At 38.3% G+C, this 21,579-nt stretch overlaps 1 protein-coding gene across 1 annotated transcript; it reads right to left on the reverse strand.

Annotated features, from left to right (window-relative positions):
- Positions 1-9,901: 9,901 nt before the first annotated feature.
- On the reverse strand, positions 9,902-14,751 carry LOC106827315 (mamu class II histocompatibility antigen, DR alpha chain). The gene is made up of 5 exons (XM_014835087.3): positions 14,446-14,751; positions 12,169-12,414; positions 11,449-11,730; positions 10,986-11,151; positions 9,902-10,290 (listed from the first exon to the last, which is right to left on the reverse strand). The coding sequence occupies exons 1-4, from the start codon at positions 14,525-14,527 to the stop codon at positions 10,997-10,999; spliced, it is 765 nt and encodes a 254-aa protein (XP_014690573.3). The 5' UTR covers positions 14,528-14,751; the 3' UTR covers positions 9,902-10,290; positions 10,986-10,996.
- Between the last annotated feature and the right edge of the window lie 6,828 nt (positions 14,752-21,579).

Raw genomic sequence — 21,579 nt, forward strand, 5'->3', positions numbered from 1 at the left:
CATAGAACAGAGAATTGTATTTGGGGAAAGATCTGTTTCTAGAATTTCCATTTTGCTCTGTTGTCTAGTTTGTCTATACTGGAGCCAACATCAATGTACGTTAATTAATATACCACAATATGTTAATTAATATAACCAATACCACACAATGCTAATTAACATCAACGTTTTGTTATCTTGTACTGAATTTCTTCCTGTTTGTTCTCATTTTTCAGAATTTCCTTGGTTAATTTAATACTTCAGTTTTTACATATGAATTTTAAATTCAGCTTAACAATGCCCCTACACCAAAAACAAAACAGCAAAAGAAAGAAAACAGAAAAAACAAAACAAGCAAACAAGCAAGCAAAGAAACAAAAATCCTTTCAATGACTTTCAATGAGATTTTTACTGAATATAGATTAATTTGCAGAGAACTGACATCTTTAAAATATTTACTTTTACAATTACTCTCCAAACTGTATGCTTGTCATTTATGTAGGTCCATTAATTTCTTCCAAGGATATAGTTTTCAGTATAGAAGTCCTGTTCATCTTTTGTTAGATTTACTCCTAGATATTTGATGTTTTGGGATGCTATTGTGAATGGTATTTTCTTGATTTTGATTTGTTTCTGGTAGAGCCGAACATAATTGGTGTTAATATATTTTGACCTTGTATCCAGCAATATTGTTAAATTTACTTTTTAAATCTATTAACTTGTCTATTATTTTTGTTTTCTGAGTACACAATCATGTCAAGAGTAAGTAATGACAAGTTTATCTCCTTTGCCATCCTTATACTTTTTATTTATTTTTCTTGACATTTTTCATTGTCTAACCCTTCCATTACTCCAGTAATCAAGGGGAAAATTTTAAACATTTTACCATTGAGTCTGACATGTGAAGTAGGGTAGCTATCCTTTCTTGGATTGAGAAATTCCTTTTTGATACTAGTGTTTTAATACTAGAATTTAAAAAGTTAAGAACATGTGTTGAATTCTGTCAAACGATATTTTATGATTTTTATTAAAATGTTCACAGGCTTTTTTCTCCTTTCAATTAGGATGGTAAACTGCATTAATTGATTCTCAAATGTCCAAACAATCTTTCATTCCCGAAATAAACTCCACTTGATTGTGATGTATTATGCTTTATAAATCACCAGATTCAATTGGCTGGTGTTTTCTTAAGAATTTGGCATCTATGCTTATAAGAATAATGAGTGTGTATATTTCTTTTCTTTGTAGTGTCCTTGAAATAAGGGCTACACTGGTCTCATAAAAAGTGTTTGCAACTGTTTTTTTTTTTTTTCTACTTTTTTGGAACTTTGCATAAAGTTAGTGTAGTTTCTTCTTTAAATATTTTAAAGAATTTATCGAAGAGAGTTAAACTTGGGGTTTTGTTGTGGAAAAGTTTTATATAATGGACTAACTTTCTTTAGTAGATATGGAATGCTTCATCTTTCATATGTCATTTGTGAGCTTTGGTACATTGTACATTTTGAGTAATTTATTCATTAGATAAAAATTAATTTTCGTAGATTTGTTCATTATGTTTATTATTATTTTATGCTGTAGAATCTGTAGCAATATAACCAAAGATAAAAATGTTGTGCCATTCAAGTCCCAGGAGGAGATGAGAAATGGGTGATACTGAAGAAGTTTTCGAAGGAATATAGGTTGAATATTTCCCAAATCTGGAAAAAGACCTTAACCTAAAGATTTAAGAAGGTTTACAAACTCAAAACAAGATACATTTAAAGAAATTCATATCAACACATCATAATCAAACTTATGGAAAGTAAAGACAAAAAATAATCTTAGACGCAGCAACAGAGTAATAATACCTCATGTATAAGAAGAAAACAAGTGAAATGACAGTAAATTTCTCATTGGAAATTATGGAGGACAGAAAGAAGTGCCACAAGATTTTTCAATAGCTGAAAGAGAAGAAATGTTAACCCAGAATCTATATCCAGTAAAGCTATCATTCAGGAAGGAAGGGGCAATCAAGACATTCTTAGAGGAAGGAAGATCGAGAGAATTTGTTGCTAGTAGATCTACCCTAAAAGAAGGGCTAAAGGAAGTTCTTGACAATGGAAGAAATCTTGGAACATCGGGAAGGAAGAATAAACAACAGAATTAGTAAAAATATGGGTAAATACAAGAGACATTCCTTCTCTTCAGTTTTGTAATTTTTTTGACAGTTGAATAAAAAATTACAATACTGATGTGGTTTTCAATGTACATAGAGAAAATACTTAAGCCAAATATGTTACAAATATGGGAGAGACTGAAAAGGAGGTAAAGCTTCTACATTTGATTCGAGTTGGTAAATTGTCAACACCAGTAGATTATGATAAATTACGCATTTGCAATGTTATATGTAGATACATCACTAAAAACTATATGATGAGATACACTTAAAAACATGATAAATAAACAAAATGGAACCCTAAAGAGTGTTTAAGCAACCCACAAGAAGGCAGAAAAAGAAAACAGAGAAACAAAACAACAAAAGAAACAAACAGAAAACAAAAGGTAATATGGCAGACATAAGCCCTCATATATTAATAATTGCATTACATGGAAATAGTCGAAAAACACCAATTAAAAGACAAATAGCAGAGTGGAAAAAAAATGACCCAACTATATGCCGTCTACAGCAAACTTACTTCAAATATAACAACACAGGAAGGATAAAACAGAAGAATTGAAAAAGATAAACCATGTAAACAATTATCAAAGAAAGTAGGCATGGGTATAATATCAGTCAAAGTAGAAATCAGAGAAAAGAATATTGCCAGAGACATTATATAATGATCAAGGCGTTAATCCACCAAAAAGACATAGCAATTGTAAATGTGTATGCATCAAACAAGAGAGTTGCAAAATAAGTGAAGCAAAACTGATAGAACTGAAACAAGAAATATACAAATAAACAGTTATATTTGAGGACTTCAGCACCCCTCTCTGAACAATTAATAAAATAACTAGACAGAAATTCAGCAAGCATATAGAACTCAACAGCACCATCATCAATCAACAGGATCTAATCACTAATAGACCACTCCACTAAACAGTAGCAGAATACACATTCTTTTCAAGTGGCCATGGAACATCTATCAAGCAAGATCATATCCTGGGCCATGAAAGGAAACTTAACAAATGCTGAAGAACGAAAGTCATAGAGGTAGTGTTCTCTGGATACTATTGGATTAAACTAGAAATCATCTAGGGGATATCACTATAGACACTTCAAATATTAATAGGACATTAAGGGAATACGAAAAACACTAAGGGAATAAATTTGAAAACCTGGATGAAATGAACCAATTCCTTGAAAAGCAAAAACTACCATAACCAGCTCAATATGAAATAGGTAAATTCAATAGTTGTATAACTACTAAAGAAATTTAATTTGTAATTTAAAGACTGTTGAAAGACAAATCTTGAGACCCAGATGGTTTCACTGGAGAAATCTACCAAACCTAGGGGACACATCCCAACTTAGCTTATGAGGTCTGCCTTTCCTGATACCAAAAGCAGACAAAGACAATAAAAGAAGTAATAGAAAGCAATATGTCTTCATGACTATAGATGAAAAACTCCTTGACAAAATATTGGCAAATAAAACTAGGGAAAATTCCAAAAGAATTATACACTATGACTAAGTGGGATGTATTCCAGCAATGCATTTTGGTTTAATAGCTGAAAATCAACCAATGTAATCCAGAATATTAATGAACTAAAGAAGAAAAATCACATGATCACATCAATTAACAAAGAAAAGCATTTGACAAAATTCAACACTTTCTTTTTTTTTATTTAAAGATTTTATTTTTCCTTTTTCTCCCCAAATTCTCCCAGTATATAGTTGTATATTTTTAGATGTGGGTCCTTCTAGTTGTGGCATGTGGGATGCTGCCTCAGCATGGCCTGATGAGTGGTGCCATGTCCATGCCCAGGATCTGAAGTGGTGAAACCCTGGGCCCCCACAGTGCAGCACGCGAACTTAACCACTTGGCCGCAGGGCCAGCCTCTCAACACTCTTTCTTAATAAAAGCCATCCAAAAAGCGGGAATAGAGGAAGACTTCCTCACTTTAGTAAATAACTTCTACAAAATTTCTACAGCTAACATCACACTTTGTAAAAGACTGAATGTTTTTCCCTCTTCTGCTCTCACCACTCTTACTTAACAAAGTAACAGAAGTCCTAGCCAACACAATAAAACAAGAAAAAATAAATGGCACGCTATATTGTGAGATCTGAAATTTCAAGTGCTGCCATAACATCCACAAAGCTCAAAGGGCCCCAAAGACCTGGCTGTGAGTTCTCCTGCTTTCACCAGGTATGTTCCCCCACCCAGCAACTTCCCCTGTCAGCCTGAGCAGCTGCACTCCACTTGATCCTCAACCTAAGGGCTCAGTTCCCTGCCAGCCCATGGAACTATTCAAACAAACCAATAACATCCTCTCGTGGGAACCAGCAAGACCTCACCCCCTTATTGCTACCTGCCTCTCACAGTCTCACTGCCCCTTCTGGTTCACTGTGTTTCTGAGTGCAACCCTCATGTGGCCCTACATGGAATGCAGTGTCCTCCTCCCTCAGGCTGTGAGTTTATGTGATAAACTGCTGTCAGTCTCATCTGTCTATTTCACATGTTGTGTGTTCAGCCATCTATTACTATTTAGGGTGGGGGACCCCTCCTTCATCGACAGCATGAAGAGGATGTGGTCAGAACACATGCAGATCAGAAACGAAGAAATAAAACCATTCCTATCCTCAGTCGGTGTGATGGTCTACATGAAAAATACCAAGGATACCGCCCCCAAAAAGCCTTCTGGAATTAATGAGTTCATCAAGATTGCAGAACTCAAGATCAACCAAACTAATTGATTTGTATTTATATATATGGCAATAAAGACATAAAACAAAAATTAAAAATAAATACCATTTACAATCACTCAAAAAAAGAAAACTTAAATAAAACTCTAACAGAACATGTACTTGTATGCTGGCATACTGATGAAAGAAATCAAACATCTAAATAAATGGAGACATTTACCATATTCCTCAGCTAAAAACTGAGCAGAGTAAAAATGTCAATTATTCCCCAAATTGATATCCTGGTATTAATGTGATTTCAATCCAAATTCCAGCAAATTTTTAATAGTTGTAGACAAAGTTTTCTAAAATTTATGTGAACAAGTAAAGAACTTAGAATAGATAAAACAAATGTGATAGAGAAAAATAAAATTGAAGAATTACTCTAACCAAATTTAGGACTTTTATGTCGCTACAGTAGTCAAGACTGATGAAAATGATGGGTATTGTGGAGGGATGGATACATGGACTGATGGAACAGTATACACGATCTAGAAATAGAACCACACCAACTCACTTTTGACAAATGTGCAAAGCAACTGAATGGAAGATAGTTTTGTTTTTTCAAGCTATCGTGCTAGAGCAAGTGAATATTCATAGGCAAAAGAAAAAAAAAGAAGAAAAGAAAGAGAAAAAAAGAAACTAGACCAACTCTCACATTTTATGCAAAAATTAACTTGAAATAGATGGCAAATTTAAATGTAAAATATAAAACTTTTAGAAGAAAACTCAGGAGGAAAACTTTGGAATTTAGGGCCTGTTGACGAGTTCTTAGACATGACACCAAAAGCGTGATCCATAAGAGAAAAACATCAGTAAATTGCTTTTTATTGAAATTAAAAATTTTTGTTCTGCAAAATATCCTTTTAAGAGGATGAAAAGATAAGCAACACAGAAAATATTTGCACACTCCAAGTACCATAAAGGTATATATCTAAAATATGTAAAGGACTATCAAAACCTCCCACTACTGGGTATTTATCCAAAGAACTTCAAATCAATGATCCAAAGAGATTTATGCACCTCTGTGCTCATTGCACCATTATTCACAATAGCCAAGACGTGGAAGCAATCCAAGTGCCCTTCTACAGATGAATGGATAAAAAGATGTGGTATATATATACAGTGGAATACTACTCAGCCATACAAAAAGACAAAATTGTCCCATTTGCAACAAGAAGGATGGAACTTGTGGGTATGATGTTAAGCAAAATAAGCAAAACAGAGAAAGACAAATACTGCATGATTTCACTCATATGTGGAAGATAACAACTACATGGATAAAGAGGACAAATTAGTGGTTACTAGAGGGGAAGGAGGTTTGGGAGTGCACAAAAGGCATAAAGGGGCACATATGTATGGTGATGGACAAAAGTTAGACTACTTGGGATGAACACTATGAAGTGTATTCAGAAATTGATAATTAATAATGTACCCCCCAAATCACACAATGTTATAAACCATTATGATCTCAATAAAATTGCTGGGGGAAAAAAACCAAACAAACAAACAAAAAAACTTCATATTAAAAAATAAGCACACTGAATTGGGGGCCGGGCCAGTGGCATAGTGGTTAAGTTCATGTGCTCCACTTCAGCAGCCCCAGATTTGCGAGTTCAGATCCTGGGAGCGGAATTTGCATACTCTTCGTCAGCCATGCTGTGGCAGCATCCAATATACAAACTAGAGGAAGATGGGCACAGATGTTAACTCAGGGAGAATCTTCCTCACCAAAAACATAAGCACACTGAGTAATATTCAACATCACTAGCCGCTAAGGAAATGCAAATTAAGAGCATGATACTACCCATTAAGTTTAATATCTAGTAAAACAGCTAAAACATAAAATACTGACAATGCAAAATGCTGGTGAGAATGCAAACAAACTGGATCTCTCATACACTGTGAAATGATACTGAATCTCTGGAAAATAGTTTGGCAGTTTCTTTAAAAAATAAACATACTCTTACCACATGATCCAGTAATCATATTTCCGGGCCTTATTGCCAGAGAAATGGAAACTCATGTTCGCACAATAATCTTACACAAAAGTTCATGGCAGCTTTATTTGTAATAGTCCCAAACTAGAAACAACCAAAATGCCCGTCAATAGGTGAATAGTTGAACAAACTGTGGTACCTCCATACCATGGAATCTTACTCAGCAATAAAGAAAAGAACAAACTATTGATATACCCAACAACTTGGATGGATCTCAAGGGCATTATTCTGAGTAAAAAATGCCAATTTCAAAAAGTCACATACCATATGATTCCATATTACCTAACATTCCTGAAATGACAAAACTGTAAAGATGGAGAACAGATTAGTGGTTGTCAGATGGAGGGTGATGGTGTCTGAAGGGAAATGGTTGTAACCATAAAGGGGAGCATGAAAGAGATCTCTGTAGTAATGGAATGGTTCTGTGCATGATTGTGGTGGTGATTACACAAATCTACAAATATGATCAAACATCGGTATAGAACTATAAACACACGTACCAACGTCAGTTTCCTGGTTTTGATATTTTACTACAGTTTCTTAAGATATAAACATTTGGGGAAACTAGGTGAAGGGGTACACAGGATCTCTCTGTACCATCTTTGCAACTTCTTGTGAATCTATAATTACTTCAAAATAAAAATTTTTTAAAAATTGGCTTTCTAGCTATAACGCAGAACCCTCACAACACCAAATGCACAATGATGCAGTTCAATAGGGCTTCTCATTTGTTGCTGGTGGTAATGCAAAATGGTATAGTCACTTTGGACGACACTCTGGTGGTTTCTTACAAAGCTAAACATACTCTTGCCATATGATCCAGCAATCATGCTCCCAGGTATTTACTCAAATGAGTTTAAAACTTATGTCCACAGAAAAACTTGCATAAGAATGTTTATAGTAGTTTTATTCATAATTGCCAAAATTTGGAAGCAAGCAAGATGTCCTTCAGGATGAATGGATAAACAAACTGTGATACATCCACACAATGGAGCATTATTCAGTGACAAAAAGAAATAAGCTATTAAGCTATGAAAAGACATAGAGAAAGCATAAAAGAGAAAAATCTTAAAAGCTAAGTGAAAGAATTATCTTAGGCTGAAAAAGCCACTTACTATATGGTTCCAATTATATGATATTCTGTAAAAGGTAAAACTATAAAGACAATAAGAAGATCAGAGGTTGTCAGGGATTCAGGGGGAGGAGCAGAGGGACGAATGAGGGAACACCCAGGGAATTTTTAGGTCAGTGAAATTATTTTGTGAGATACTGTAATGGTGGATACCCATAGAACTGTATGACACAAAGAATGAACCAAAATGTAAGCTATGGACAGTAGTTACTAATAATATATCAGTTGTCTGACATTTTTGAGAGGATAACCAAAAATTTGTTATTGACACCACTCTCAGTCACCATCACGGTTAAGTTGTTCTTGTTTAGCTGTGAAACTTATTTATAGGTTATGATGTCGAGTTCATGGAAGGTTTTTGCTGTTCATCTCATTGTTCATCTTCTTTTTGTTTCTCCAAGTGAGATCATCTAATGTACTGCTTTGGCTGTAAACACGACGCTTAGGAGAACACAGGCCACCAGGAAGACTACAATGAGGACTATCAGGAGGATAATACCAACAGACAGAAATATGCTTCTTAGCCAGGTTCCCCCTGAACCAAACCAGTTGGCAGTGGCACTAAATAAATCAAAGAACGTACCTGAAGAGGCATCAATCTCTTTGAGTCAAGTGGCTTGTTTGTTAATTTCTTGTATGAAGAGTTACTGCAGTACCAGAAGTATTGATCCAGGCACAGTAGGAGCTATTTCCTATGGCACATACTCCTCCTTGCTCAGCACAGAAGTAATCTAAAGCAATTCTATTATCTAACACCATCTCATCAGCTGAAAAGAATCCTTTTGCCAAAGAGGCATCTTTTGGGGTAGCACATCCTGCTACCCTTCAAGGTCATGCTGCCTTGGTTTGTGCTTGTTTTGTTTTGCTTCTCTCAGATTTTTTTCATCAGGCTACAGAAATTTTGAAGAAAAATAATGGAATTTATAATTTTTGCAATATTATTATCACTAAGTGTGGAACCTAATTACTTTGCTTGCATTTTTAATTCTCATAATAACTCAATGTGCTAAAAATTAGCATCAGTATTTTCATAAGAATCAGGAAAAACTGAGTTAAGATACCAGCGAATACATATCTAGTAAATTATAGAGCGAAGATGAAGCCCAAGTCTAATTCATTTCAACAGCATTATTTGCTAGCCTACCACACTGTCATGGATAATTAATCTTTATGGCTTGGGATAGGTTCTGGTAATCATTTTAGAAATAAATATCAAGTCATAGTCTCACAGATAAATGAGCAATAGCTCACCGTGCTTCAAACATTCTTTCTTCCCATTTTAATGCCATATCCCACCCACCACCAATGCTTTACTCAGTATTTCCACTCAAGGACACATCTCCAAATACAAGAAGTTTCCAAGAATAAGCCAGACTCTTCTCCTGGTAATGAAACAGGCATCCAAGACTATATTAATGAAATAGGTAATGCCAATACTTAGTGTCCAATCCCATCCCTCATTAAGTCTAGAATGGGTGATGCTGATATATAAATCCTGTAATGTATATGGATCCTGCTCCATTATTCTTCTCCCCGTCTGCTCCCTACCATCTGTCTCACCCGTTATCAGATGCTGAACCCTAATGTTTGAGATTCACTCTACTGAAGATCAGGAGATCTTGTTGACTTGGAGGCTTAAGAACCAAAACCAGATTCCGAATCCGTTGCTAAGTTGAAATCTCCCAACTAATAAACCCCACTATAGGATATTCCTGATGAGGACTGGACCACAGCAACTGGATTGCTTGCAGATCCTCTGAATGAAACCAAGCCCTAAGTAACATGGATATTTCTGATTAGTCACAGAGCTTATAAGATACATTCAACATTGAGATATTTCAGGATGGAGGGATCACATATATTCCCTAGCCCCCATGAAGAACTGGCTCAGACATGAAAAACTCCTCCTAAGACCCATCTAGTAGTTTATTGTATTCAAAACAATCACAGTCACAGTTTGAAGAAACTCCAAGCAATAAGCATACAGAAGATTTCCCCATAGAATGTTCAAAAGGTTCCATAGCAGAGGAAGGATCCTGTGGGGTCTATTCCAGAGGTATTACATGGTGATAATAAAAAGATAGTGGGAAATGGAGGGAAAACAGATACAAGAAGGGGCAACAGACAGAGGAGAGAGCTGCATATGGAGGCATCAACACTCTTCAAGTAGCTAAAGGGCTGGAAGGCTGAAGAATGGTTGTCTTCACTGAAGTGAACAATTGGAGTATTGTCAGGTTATAAGGCTAGTAAAACAGAAGTTTCTTCATTGATCTTCTCTCCAAGGCCATTACCTGTAGAAGGACACACATGGTTACTAAAGAATTTAAGATGAATATTTTGAGCTCTTTCCTTCGGATTCCTTCCTTTCCTCCCTTAAACCTTTGACTTTGGAAAGGTCTCTTAATATTCATCTGATCTCTGGTAAATATCGCCTTTTCAACATGAACTGATATACCCTACTCTCCAAGTGAGCATGAATGAGCAGACCATGCTTTACCTTCTCTTAGAACTCTGGCACCACTTTTCAGATTGGAGGAGCAAAAACAGGCATTGACCTCCAAGAGATTTCCATTTCATGCAATGAATCTACCCTAACCCAAAAAGATTCAAGCTCTGGAAATTCTTCTGAACTGATGGTCTGCCTCAGGAAATATAAGCCAGGAAGTGCCCAAATCTTGAAGCTGACTTTCCTAGATCACTGGACTCAGTATTTTAATGTAAAACAATGATCTTAGGTACTGGAGATAATTTCCAAGACTGAAGATGTGGTCTAGGTACACATGTATGGAAAAGGATGGATGAGGGACCTGGAAGCTTTGGAATACTAGAAAATGTTAACGTCTGATTCTGTCCTAGAAAAGATAAATCAAGAGCCATGAATTTTCCTATCTTTTTCCCTTAAAGCCATCACATATCCTTTTCCCTGCTCTGTTTCTTTCCCTTGGATAACTCCATATGTGTCTTCCTTTGACCACATCAAACCCACCTGCAGATGCCTCACAGAGGCCCTCGGCGTTCAACAGCATTGCCTTTGCGCACACCCTTGATGATGAAGATGGTCCCAACAATGATTCCTACCAGACCCACAACCAGGCCCAGGCCACACACCACATTCTCTGTTGTCTCTGAGAGGGGAGTTGGCGCTTCAAACTCTGGGTAAGAAGAAAACAATACAGAAGTAACAAATGTGGTAGGGAATAGCACTTAGGACCAAATGTAGGGTACTTAGATAAAAGAATAGTTATTAGTCAATTAAATAAGAGGGAGACAGAATGATGAAGTAAGAGAATTACAGATTAGAGAGTAGAGGAAGCTGGTTAATGAGAGAAGACAAGGAATAGGAATTGCAGCCATTGTTATGAAACAGGGGACTTAGAGTTCCAAAGGACCAGACATGTGTTTCAAAGGAGGAAACCATAAAAGAAAGGAGATTGAAGAATGGTCCATACCCCAGTGCTTGAGAAGAGGCTCATCCAAACCCCAATGCTCCACCTTGCAGTCATAAACATCCTCAGTTGAGGGCAAGAAGGGGAGATAGTGGAACTTGCGGAAAAGTTGGTCATCCCTGGGCAGGAAGACTGTCTCTGACACTCCCGTGGTGACAGGTTTTCCATTTTTAAGCCACGTGACATCGATCACTGGTGGGGAGAACTTGTCGACGAAACAGATGAGAACGTTGGGCTCTCCCAGTTCCACAGGCTTGTTTGGGAGCACGGTCACCTCTGGAGGTACTGGGGGACACAGGACAGAAATTAGCCTTCCCTGCTTAGGCTTGCCCCCTCCCTCCCACTAAAGCTGAAAAAGCAGTTGAAATTGTGCCCTGAGAATCTATGCCACAGTCTTAGATATGTATCTCTGATACCCTCCCCCATGAACTGGAACCAATATTGAGATATAGGATATCCAAGGACCTCATTCCTGGCTCTGCCAGCACGGATTCAGGGCAATGACTTTGGGAGTGACTGTGGATGGCAAAGACAAGATGTGAGTACATCAAGAAGGGAACAAACTCATTAAGTTCCTGGGCCTGTAGCATGAGAATCTGGGACTTGCTTATGGCAAAGTTAGGCCCCAGGAGGGAAAGTTAGTCACAATAACATAACACAAGGAGCTGAAGTATCTATCTGAATGCTGTGATTCCCATGCCTAGGAGTGCAGCAGAGAGGTACCATTGGTGTTTGGAGTGTTGTTGGAGCGCTTCATCATGTTCTCCAGGTTAGCTTTGTCCACAGCTATATTGGCCAAAGCACCCTGAGCCTCAAAGCTGGCAAAACGTCCAAATTCTTCAAGCCGCCAGACCGTCTCCTTCTTGTCCATATCCACATGAAAAATCTCATCACCATCAAAGTCAAACATAAACTCTCCTGAGTCGCCAGGGTTCAGATAGAACTCAGCCTGGATGATCACGTGATCCTCTGAAAAGGCAGGAAAGGGAACTATGATGAGAAGCAGGAGAAGGAGATGAAGAAGAACCCAGGATGTGAGGCACAAACATGTGGGCAGAGGACAGTGGAAACTGATAGTACCAAGTGGAATGGAGGAGTAATGGAGAGTAGGGATGAGTGGGAAGGTGAGGCCTGGGTAAAGGACACCTGTGCTAAACAGAGCTGGGAGGGGAGAGGCAAAGGGGCAGTGTTGGAGAGGGTGGGTTGAAAGGAATGATGTCTAAAAAACCCAGAGTCTTGTGAAACTGCTTTTAGCTCCATGTTACTAGCTGAGAAATGATTCCTTCTTGAGAAATCTGGCAGCAGCTCCTAAAAGAGAAAGGTCTCTCACTCTCTTTGCCCAGGCATTGAATACACTTCAGCCAGAACCCCAGGGCATCTCTCAGAGCATTGTAACTCTAAGAAGAGGGAAACTGTTTAAAAGGCTGGGTTCTGAACTCTAGAATCAAATTAAATATTGAATTCTTACTTGGCTACTCACTTACCTAGTGATTTTGAGTAGATTATTTTACCTAGATTAGTAGATTATAAGCAGTTATCCTATTATAATTCTTCCGTGGTTTTGCTTCCATCCTGGATTTGTTTTTAAGATTAAATGAGACAAAGTAAGTAATTTCTTGGTATATCATTAGGCTTATAACAAGTATTTTAGGGTCAGAAATTGCTTTGCATTTAAGGACTAGACCCATGGAAAATATAACTAGGACCTGAGGTCTCCAGAAAATTAAGATTGTGACCTTGCAGTGTGGTAGAGCACCCACTTTCCTGGATCCACACCCACACCACGGATACCTCTGTGAGAAGGATTATATTTGGATTTATCTCAGCAAAGTGCCCTTGTATCTTAACATGCCTTAAATTGAGACTATCATCATGGGACATATTCTATTATGGTTGATACTAAGAATAATCTATACTAAGAGAATAATTAACTTGAAAAAAGAAAGCTACAATTGGAGAGCATTCAGTCTCTGTGGTGTATGTAGATGGGAGAAGAATTTTAAAGTCTGACTGTATATTGATAAAGCCAGGGATTTATTTAGCATTTGCAACTATGCACGTGCACACACACACACACACACACACATTCTGGCTGCTCCTTTCCATTCCATGGGAATAGCCTCTGTCTTTCCCGGTATGCATCCCCATATATAGCTCTTTCCAGGCAATAGAAACCTACAGTCACCATCATGGGTCTTGAAGCTGGGTTATTACTTTATTTATTTCCAGTCTACCTGCCACCCTCTGTAGGGATCACTCTGAGTGAAGAATATTTTTTCACAACAGTTTGCTCTGGAGATGACAGAATAGCAGACTCTCCACTTTACCCATTTTTCTACTCTCTTGGGGATATCACTTAGTAATAGTAACCAAAGATCATGGTAAGATCCACTGTAGTGGGGGACTATCACTGTCCCAAGAGGCAGTAAATTAAGTGCAATTCATATCAGCGTACCCGTCCTTCCCCCTCCCTTGGGTAGATTATTGCTTTTTGGTGACTTTCGTTCCTACTGATCTTCAATAAAATGTCTGTGCTCAAAATATGCTGACAGGATTCTCACACCAAAAAAATAACTACCATGTTTTCAGCTAAGAATAGGTGCCAAGAACTCCTCATGCTTTTTCTCATTTAATCCTCACAAAATTATGTGAGGTTTTTAATTTTCCTAATTTTCCGGAAAAAAAAAATTAAAGCCTGGAGAGGTAGCTTGTTAATGCCTGTCAGAAAATATTTCCCCCTCAAGTCTGACTTATCTCAAAGTCAGTGGTAGTAATCAACATACATCTCAGCTTTGCCCCTCTAAAGTAAATTAGACTTACTTCAATCCGTGGTGAGGAGAAAGCTCTTCGAACTACAATTTATTGTACTTTTAGATTTAGACCCACATAACACCTGTCACACTTTTCTTCACTCTAAAGATTGTCTTGCAAGTGTCGACAGTTCATTCTCCAGTCCTCTCAGACCTTGTTGTCCCTGGTTTTGATTCTCTCAGCACTTACCTTTAATAGCCCGTGATTCCTCAAAGCTCATCAGGACAGCTGTGATGAAAAGTCCCAGCATAGGGACTCCACTTATGGTCATTTTCTTCTTGGGTGCTTTGATGGGGGTCAGCAGAGGTTAAGAATGGGACAGCACAGACAAGAATAAAAGAAAAGAGAGTGTAGGGTGTGATAGCGTCTGACCGAGTAAAATTCAAATCAATTGAGCTTCAGCCAATCAGAAAAATTCTTGGAGATGACACATCTGTTGCCAAGGGAAGGACTCTTGTAAAGGGCTCAGGAAAGGAAACACTTCATTCATTAGATAAAAAAGTAAAGTTTAGTTTCCTTTGCCAATATGACCTCAATAAACTAATTTTTTTTTAAAAAAGTAAAGTTCTTAATCAAATAATCACACAGCCAAATAAAAACAAAAAATCGAGTTGAGAATGTTGGGCAATCACTCCCAGACTCTACCGTCCCAATCCAAGCTCTAAAAAGGGGTATACCTGAAACACATTAGTGAGAATAGTATCAGTCCCAACTCCCTACAGTGAGAGTTAATGACAGACATGCCTCTGTGCTGTGACAGCTGGGGAGTTTATTTAAGGGACAACAAATCATCTAAAGAGAAGGTAAATTGTCAGGCTATGGAGAATGCCTGAGTCTTGGCAGGATTGAGTGGCAGAGCTTCACGTAAGAAGCTTCCTTGCTTCAGGCTTCTCTAGTGTCCTAGACTCCCGTATGGCCACTCAGCCCAAGAGCTTGGGATCCCCGGCATTGTACTATATTTAGAGAACATCAGAGTAGAAACTCTGGATTTCAACACTCCCAATGCTGGAGAGGGATGGAAAGCTACACCTTGGAACATGGCTAGTGGTTCCTGGAAACAGTGGACTGTAAGGGGGGTACAGCTTCCTAGTCCCTACCATCTCAAATATGACCAGAGATTGGACACTGTTGGGACTCACCTCATTCGAAGACTCAGGTCAATGAACATGGTGGAGTAAATTGGGCAGAGCTTATTTCACTGGGAATGCTAGAGACAATAACTTGCAGGAGGGTTTTACCTTTACTTCCCTCATGTCATAAGATTATGAAAGTTCTCCTCGTGTCATACAATTTTTGAAGTTCTGATCCAAAGAATTAATTTTGACACTCATTGTTGAGAATACTGGGGGGCGGCCCCATGGTCGAGTGGTTAAGTTCGCACACTCCACTTTGGCAGCCCAGGATGTCACCAGTTCAGATCCTGGACGCAGACCTAGTGCCATTCATCAAGCCATGCTGAGGCGGCATCCCACACAGCAGGACTAGAAGGACCTACAACTGGAATACACAACTATGTACTGAGGGGCTTTGTGGAGAAGAAAAAAACAGAATACCTAAAGTTGCAACATTCTTACTCTCATGTTTCTGAAAATGCAGTGCAATAGAAAGGAAAATTAAACTACGTAAACACTTCCAAGGAAGAGCCACCTGGCAGTGAGGCAGCCCGTCAGATGGTGAGTTCACTGTTCAATGTCAGTCATGACACATATACTCAATGTGGATTTTCCACACTGTTATGTTGAGGTCTTAATCTTCCCTGACAAATCCTGAGGGCAAACATCCTGAGGGCTTTGAACATCCTCTGACACTGACTTCTAGGTCACTTGGAGAGACCCACGGCATGGTTCTGCCTTAAAATTGTTAAGGAATACATTTCCTGGAAACGGGGGCTTAGACCAGGTGAAAGTTCTATCATATCTATCTCTGCTAAGAGTCTGATCCTGTGATTCAGGCTTGTCATCTCCTCTTTCCGAGGCAAAACCAAGTATAATTTTCCTATGCCTGCCCTTTGCTGGGTACCATAATGCCTCATTCTTACGAGGTGCTCAAGAAATATATGGTAAGGTCAGAGGTATTTTACGGAAAAATACTTTACATGTCATAATAGCACCTTCAACCTGAAGTGTTGCTCAGCAACTTATGATATTGTTGTGTCCTGAAGCACTGATTGGTCCTCCTCATGAGATTACTAAATTTGGGAGACTTTAAAAAAGACTTTCAGTTCCCTTTGTCTGTGATAGGAGAGAAGTTCCTATTCGGACGCTGCTCATGGTTCCCTGTTCTCTTCCTAAACTTTAGCTTCCTGTGTGTTTGAGGGGATTTCTGAGGGCACCTGAATGAGGTCTTTTTGGTAACATTAAATGGTGACGAGTCACTGCACTAGTCAGAGTTCAGTGAGCAAATAGAAATCTCTGTAGACACTCTAAACAGAATTGTTCATTAGAATTCTTCCCTATTACAGGCAATTATACCTTAAAACTGTTAGGAAGTCAGTGCAGACCCCTAACTTTAAGAGATCAGGAACCTGTAGGAAATCACTCCTGACATCACAGCTCCTTTAGAGCCGTGAGGGGGTGGAACGTCTTGGGAACACAAGGCTGCTGCCAAGGCTCCTGTCTGTGAAACTCTTGTGTCCACTCCACGAGATGGCTTCAGCCTACCTGCCACCTCCCAAATCTCATAACATGCAGTTTCACTACAGAACGTAGGCCACGTTCAGAAACCTGGGGACGGAGAGCCTGGGAAATGTAATATTCTTACTTCTATTCCCTATGGTATGGACAGACCATAGAAGCGAATGGGAATTTTTTTAAAAATTACTAAATGTGAATATATATATAGGTCACTGGTTCTCCCTATAGTATCGAACTTAAATCCAGAGAAAATATAATTTGGGGGTAATAGATTAGGGTTTGGAAATGAGACAGCTTTCACATTGGACCCAGGTCAAGTCTGGGACCTCGCTACTTCATGTTTGTGTGATTTGAGTTCTGAGAATCTCCAGCCCCCTTTTTAGCTTCTCTTCTACCTTTCCCCCTTCAACACTCAGTCTTCATGATATTTCTCCTACTGAGGACTTCCCGCCAGAGTTGCTGAGGGAAGATTGATCTAGGCATTTCCTTCCCAAACCCCCAAGTAGGAAACTTTTCTTGTTCTGTATTATTTCTCCTCCCCATCCTGAGAGGGGCAGAAGCTAGTATGCCAAAATAAGTCTCCATCAGAGCGAAAACTGCCAATTGTTGATATCAACAAGTGTACTAAAATGGTGGGTTAATGGGCCTTCCTATCATGTTCTGTGTGAATGAAAGTTTCTGTGGTGTTTGGGCTCATCTCTAATCTGAGAGGATGACAGTTTGAGAGTTTGATTAATTCTCTCTTCACCTCCACCTGAAATATAATGTTTTAAAGACCAGAGCACTCTTTGTGCTGGCCCCCAGTGGTGTGAAATCACCCTTCTTTGTGTGAGTAGTCTTTGCAAATAAGTAAATTCATATCCATCTATTTGTCTATCTATCTACCTATCTATCTATCTGCATTTCCTTACATATAATATATGATATATATATACATGTGTATACATACATATACGTATATATACACACACTTGTATTTGTGTGTTGGGGGGCAGTTTTGGAAACTTCAAATCCACATCTCAGAATATTTCTCTGCCAGCCAACCACAGGTTCCATTACTATAACTTGAGCATCTATAGTCTGATTGTTCTATGACTCCCAATTTTCTTGTCTGTTCTAAAAGGCACAACCTGAACTTGCTAATTGAGAGACTGGAAAAGATTAGTTTAAAAAATCATCAAATAAGCCTAAGAGTGGTTGCCTTCAAGGCAGCCATCTTATGGCCAATCAACAGTTTGATTGACTCTCTCAGCACCTCCTCCTGTTCTTTAGACATTCTAGCAACTTATTTTCAGAGCCACTTCCAACTCCATCTATCATCTTTGCCACCCCAGAGCCAGCACAATTCCTGGGCATATAGGACACTCTCATGCAAAGTTGTTTCCATCTTCTCCTTAGAATGAACACTTAAGTATACAGTTGTAACTGCTAGGTTGGAGAAGTGCTAAATGAAACTTTTAATTAAACTGAAATTGCTTGGATCTGCTGTTGTCCCTTTACATATTCTCCTTAGAGGAGCATTCTCTTGCTATTGTATAGGAATTGTAGCATACCACATGAATTATTTCCTCAATTTTAATTGACAGACCATCTTATAATTCATTTAAGTTTCACAAACATGCCTTAATCCAGCGATTAGATTGTTTGGTACTATAATAATCAAAAGTCCCAATTTGATTGAAGTTAGCTCCTTTCCTATCTTCTGCTGGAAATTTTTACAGGCAGGAAAGAGCTTGGTTCTCCTTCTTCCTCGTGCTCTAACTGAGGCCGGTTCACGGAGAGGGATGAAGAGGAACAGGCAAGAATTGTCTTAGTGAAAATAAAATGTTCGTTCTCTGTGTCTGGATGATGTTCACAGCACCGCTTTTCTCTTGTGGGAGCTTTAGTAGGCTCTTCAGATTCCCTCACGGTCTGTGTGTGGTGTGTAGGAAACACTGAAACATCCTTTGCGTCTACAACTCTAGGAGTGCAGACTATTCCCAACACAGCCACCCTTTCCAGGATCTGCCACCAACTAGTCCTTCTACCCCACCCTCTAGGTTCCTGGGTGGGGCCAGGGACAGATTCCATTGTCCTCAACCACCCAACTTCCTGGCAGGTAAAGCAAACTCTTGGGTCCCCTAGAAAACAATTTTGCTAAATGCCAGGCAAGTAAGTTATTCCCTTTCCCACATGCTTTGGGGGTAGAGAATAGAGTTAATAGTAAAGAGGTGATCTATACAAAGGTATAGCGAATATGCTCCCTTCGATACTTTCTGACCATCTTTGGTCAATGGATAGAGAATATTAGAAACATGTTTTTCCCATTTGGAAATCTTCAAAAGAGGTAAGGAATAGCTTACATGTCCATAGCTATATCTGTACTAATGACCCATTAGGTGAAACCAAGGAAGGAACATACACAAACAAACAAATAAACATGCTATATGGAGAAGTGTAAATAGCAGTCAATGTCCAACATTAGTCACATAGACATAACTGTAACACAATGAAATAAATGAACATGGAATTAGCAACATAAGGTGTGTTTTTTAGTCTAGTTTCCTCCAGGGTGATAGAGAAGAGTAGGCATATAAAACATTTTTCCTTAGATTAAGCATTACCCAGGAGTTTCTCTAAGGAATACATCTGAGTTTCTTTCGATCTCCTGTAAGTCTTCTGCTCTTTGTTCCAAGTATAAAATTGGTATTTGAGGCTTCACACAGTTACGTGCTCTATCAAATTATTCAGCATTACAGCATTAGAGTACTTCGAAGTTATTAAAAGATATTTGCTCTTGGAGCATGTACCACATAGAACTGCTTAGCACTGAAGAGTATTCTTTCAGAGGAAAGCAGCAGGCTTTCTATATGGGCCCTTTCCTTTAGTCAGGAGGGAATTAAGGGGCTGGAGTTTTAAGAACTGACTCTATCCACACAATAGTGCAGTCATTCCTGCCACCATTTCTTTGGGCATATGTAGCGTTATTTGGAAATGTTTATCCATTGAGCATGATGTCTACTCATTCTGAAGATTTAGAGTGTCTGTATAACAGCCTTCTTCTAAACCTACCCTTTTCTAAAGGGTATAGTTGAGGGTAAGAAACTGAAAACTTCAAGATGATTGTTTAATCTATGTGGTCAGCAATCACAGCCAAGGAGCTGGGTTTCAAACATGCTAAACATTCATTGTAGAGAACTTAAGAAAACAAGTGCGAATATGAAAAGTTAAGAAATGTGAAGAATGAATCACTAGGCCTGCTGACTTGCTGGATTAGGATGAGGAAAGTGGTAGAAAATGATCAAAAAAGTACTTAAGTAGTCTTTAAGTCTAAATGTCATAAATGAAGGAAGGCAATTTTCACATAAAAATTGAAATCATGAGGAGAAGGTGGCTCTTATTCACACTGAGTGCAGCATGGGCCAAGCACAGAGTGTCAGAAGGAAACTTAATCTAACATATTTTGGATTTCTGAAGTTACTTTGAACTTTTAAACTTTTTTTTTTTTGCAGAGGAAGATTAGCCATGAGCTCACATCTATTGCCAATCTTTCTCTTTCTTTGCTTGAGGAAGATTAGCCCTGAGCTAACGTCTTGCCAGTCTTCCTCTATTTTGTATGTGGGTCACCACCGCAGCATGGCTGATGAGTGGTGTAGGTCCATGCCTGGGATCTGAAGCCACAAACCCAGGCCGCTGAAGCAGAGAGTGCTGAACTTAACTGCTAGGCCACAGGGCTGGCCCCTGAATTTTGAAATTTTTGAGGTGGAAAGGAAGATGAGAAATAGGCCAGAGGATTGTTATTGGTTTTACTGAAATTCCTTTTTTTGATACACACTTTATCTCTCACCAATTAAAAATACTACTAATAATATATAACACTAAATCTTAGCATTTCATTCATCAGATAACAATTGTATTTCAATTTATTCTGAGAAAACTGGGTTACAAGGGACTCTGGTATTTTGGTCAAGGCTAGAAAGTGGGAACAGTGGTATTCTAAATCAAGTCTCTAACTCTGTAGCCAGTAATATGTGGGGTCCAAGAATAAGTCCATTCAAAACACTAAAAGCACTCCCACCACAGATGCCACCTCAGGTGGGGGTGACAGTTGTTTTGTCTTGTACACTGAGTTTGTAGGTGAATATTTCAAAAGTTCTCAGAAAATCTCTCTCCTGTTTTTCTAATGCATTGTAAAAGTGGAACTAGGCTTCCCTCTTGTGGCCAGTAGTATCTCATTCTTCATAAATGTTTTTGACGTTGAGTATTCAGACAACCTATGAAAGATCAAAGATTTCTTAATTCAAGTGCTTTAGCTAAGTTTTTCCTTATATACACACTCAAAAATTCCCTGGTATGTTTGATCTAATTAGGTTGCTTAAATGATTTGCAATTTAAAAACCTTTAAAGTCTTTTTATACTGAGTGTCACCATGCCTTTTTTGATAAGCACACAAAATATGGAATGTTTCCTTTAAATAATTTCAAAAATGAAATGATGCTTAAAAAAGGAAAAAATTAACTGTAAATCACTTTGATTCTTGTGGATAGATGTTTAACACTCTTTCTACTTCCTCACAACAAATATAATCTTAGGCTAATTTTCTAGTGGTTTTCTGGAAACTTGATACAAAAGAAATGTCAGCTGGATTCCTAAACAAACCTTTGCTTGGTAAATTGTATCTTGCGTGAGAGAAACATTTGATGAACTATAA

Source organism: Equus asinus, chromosome 8 (assembly GCF_041296235.1).
Source record: "Equus asinus isolate D_3611 breed Donkey chromosome 8, EquAss-T2T_v2, whole genome shotgun sequence".
Taxonomy (NCBI): domain Eukaryota; kingdom Metazoa; phylum Chordata; class Mammalia; order Perissodactyla; family Equidae; genus Equus; species Equus asinus.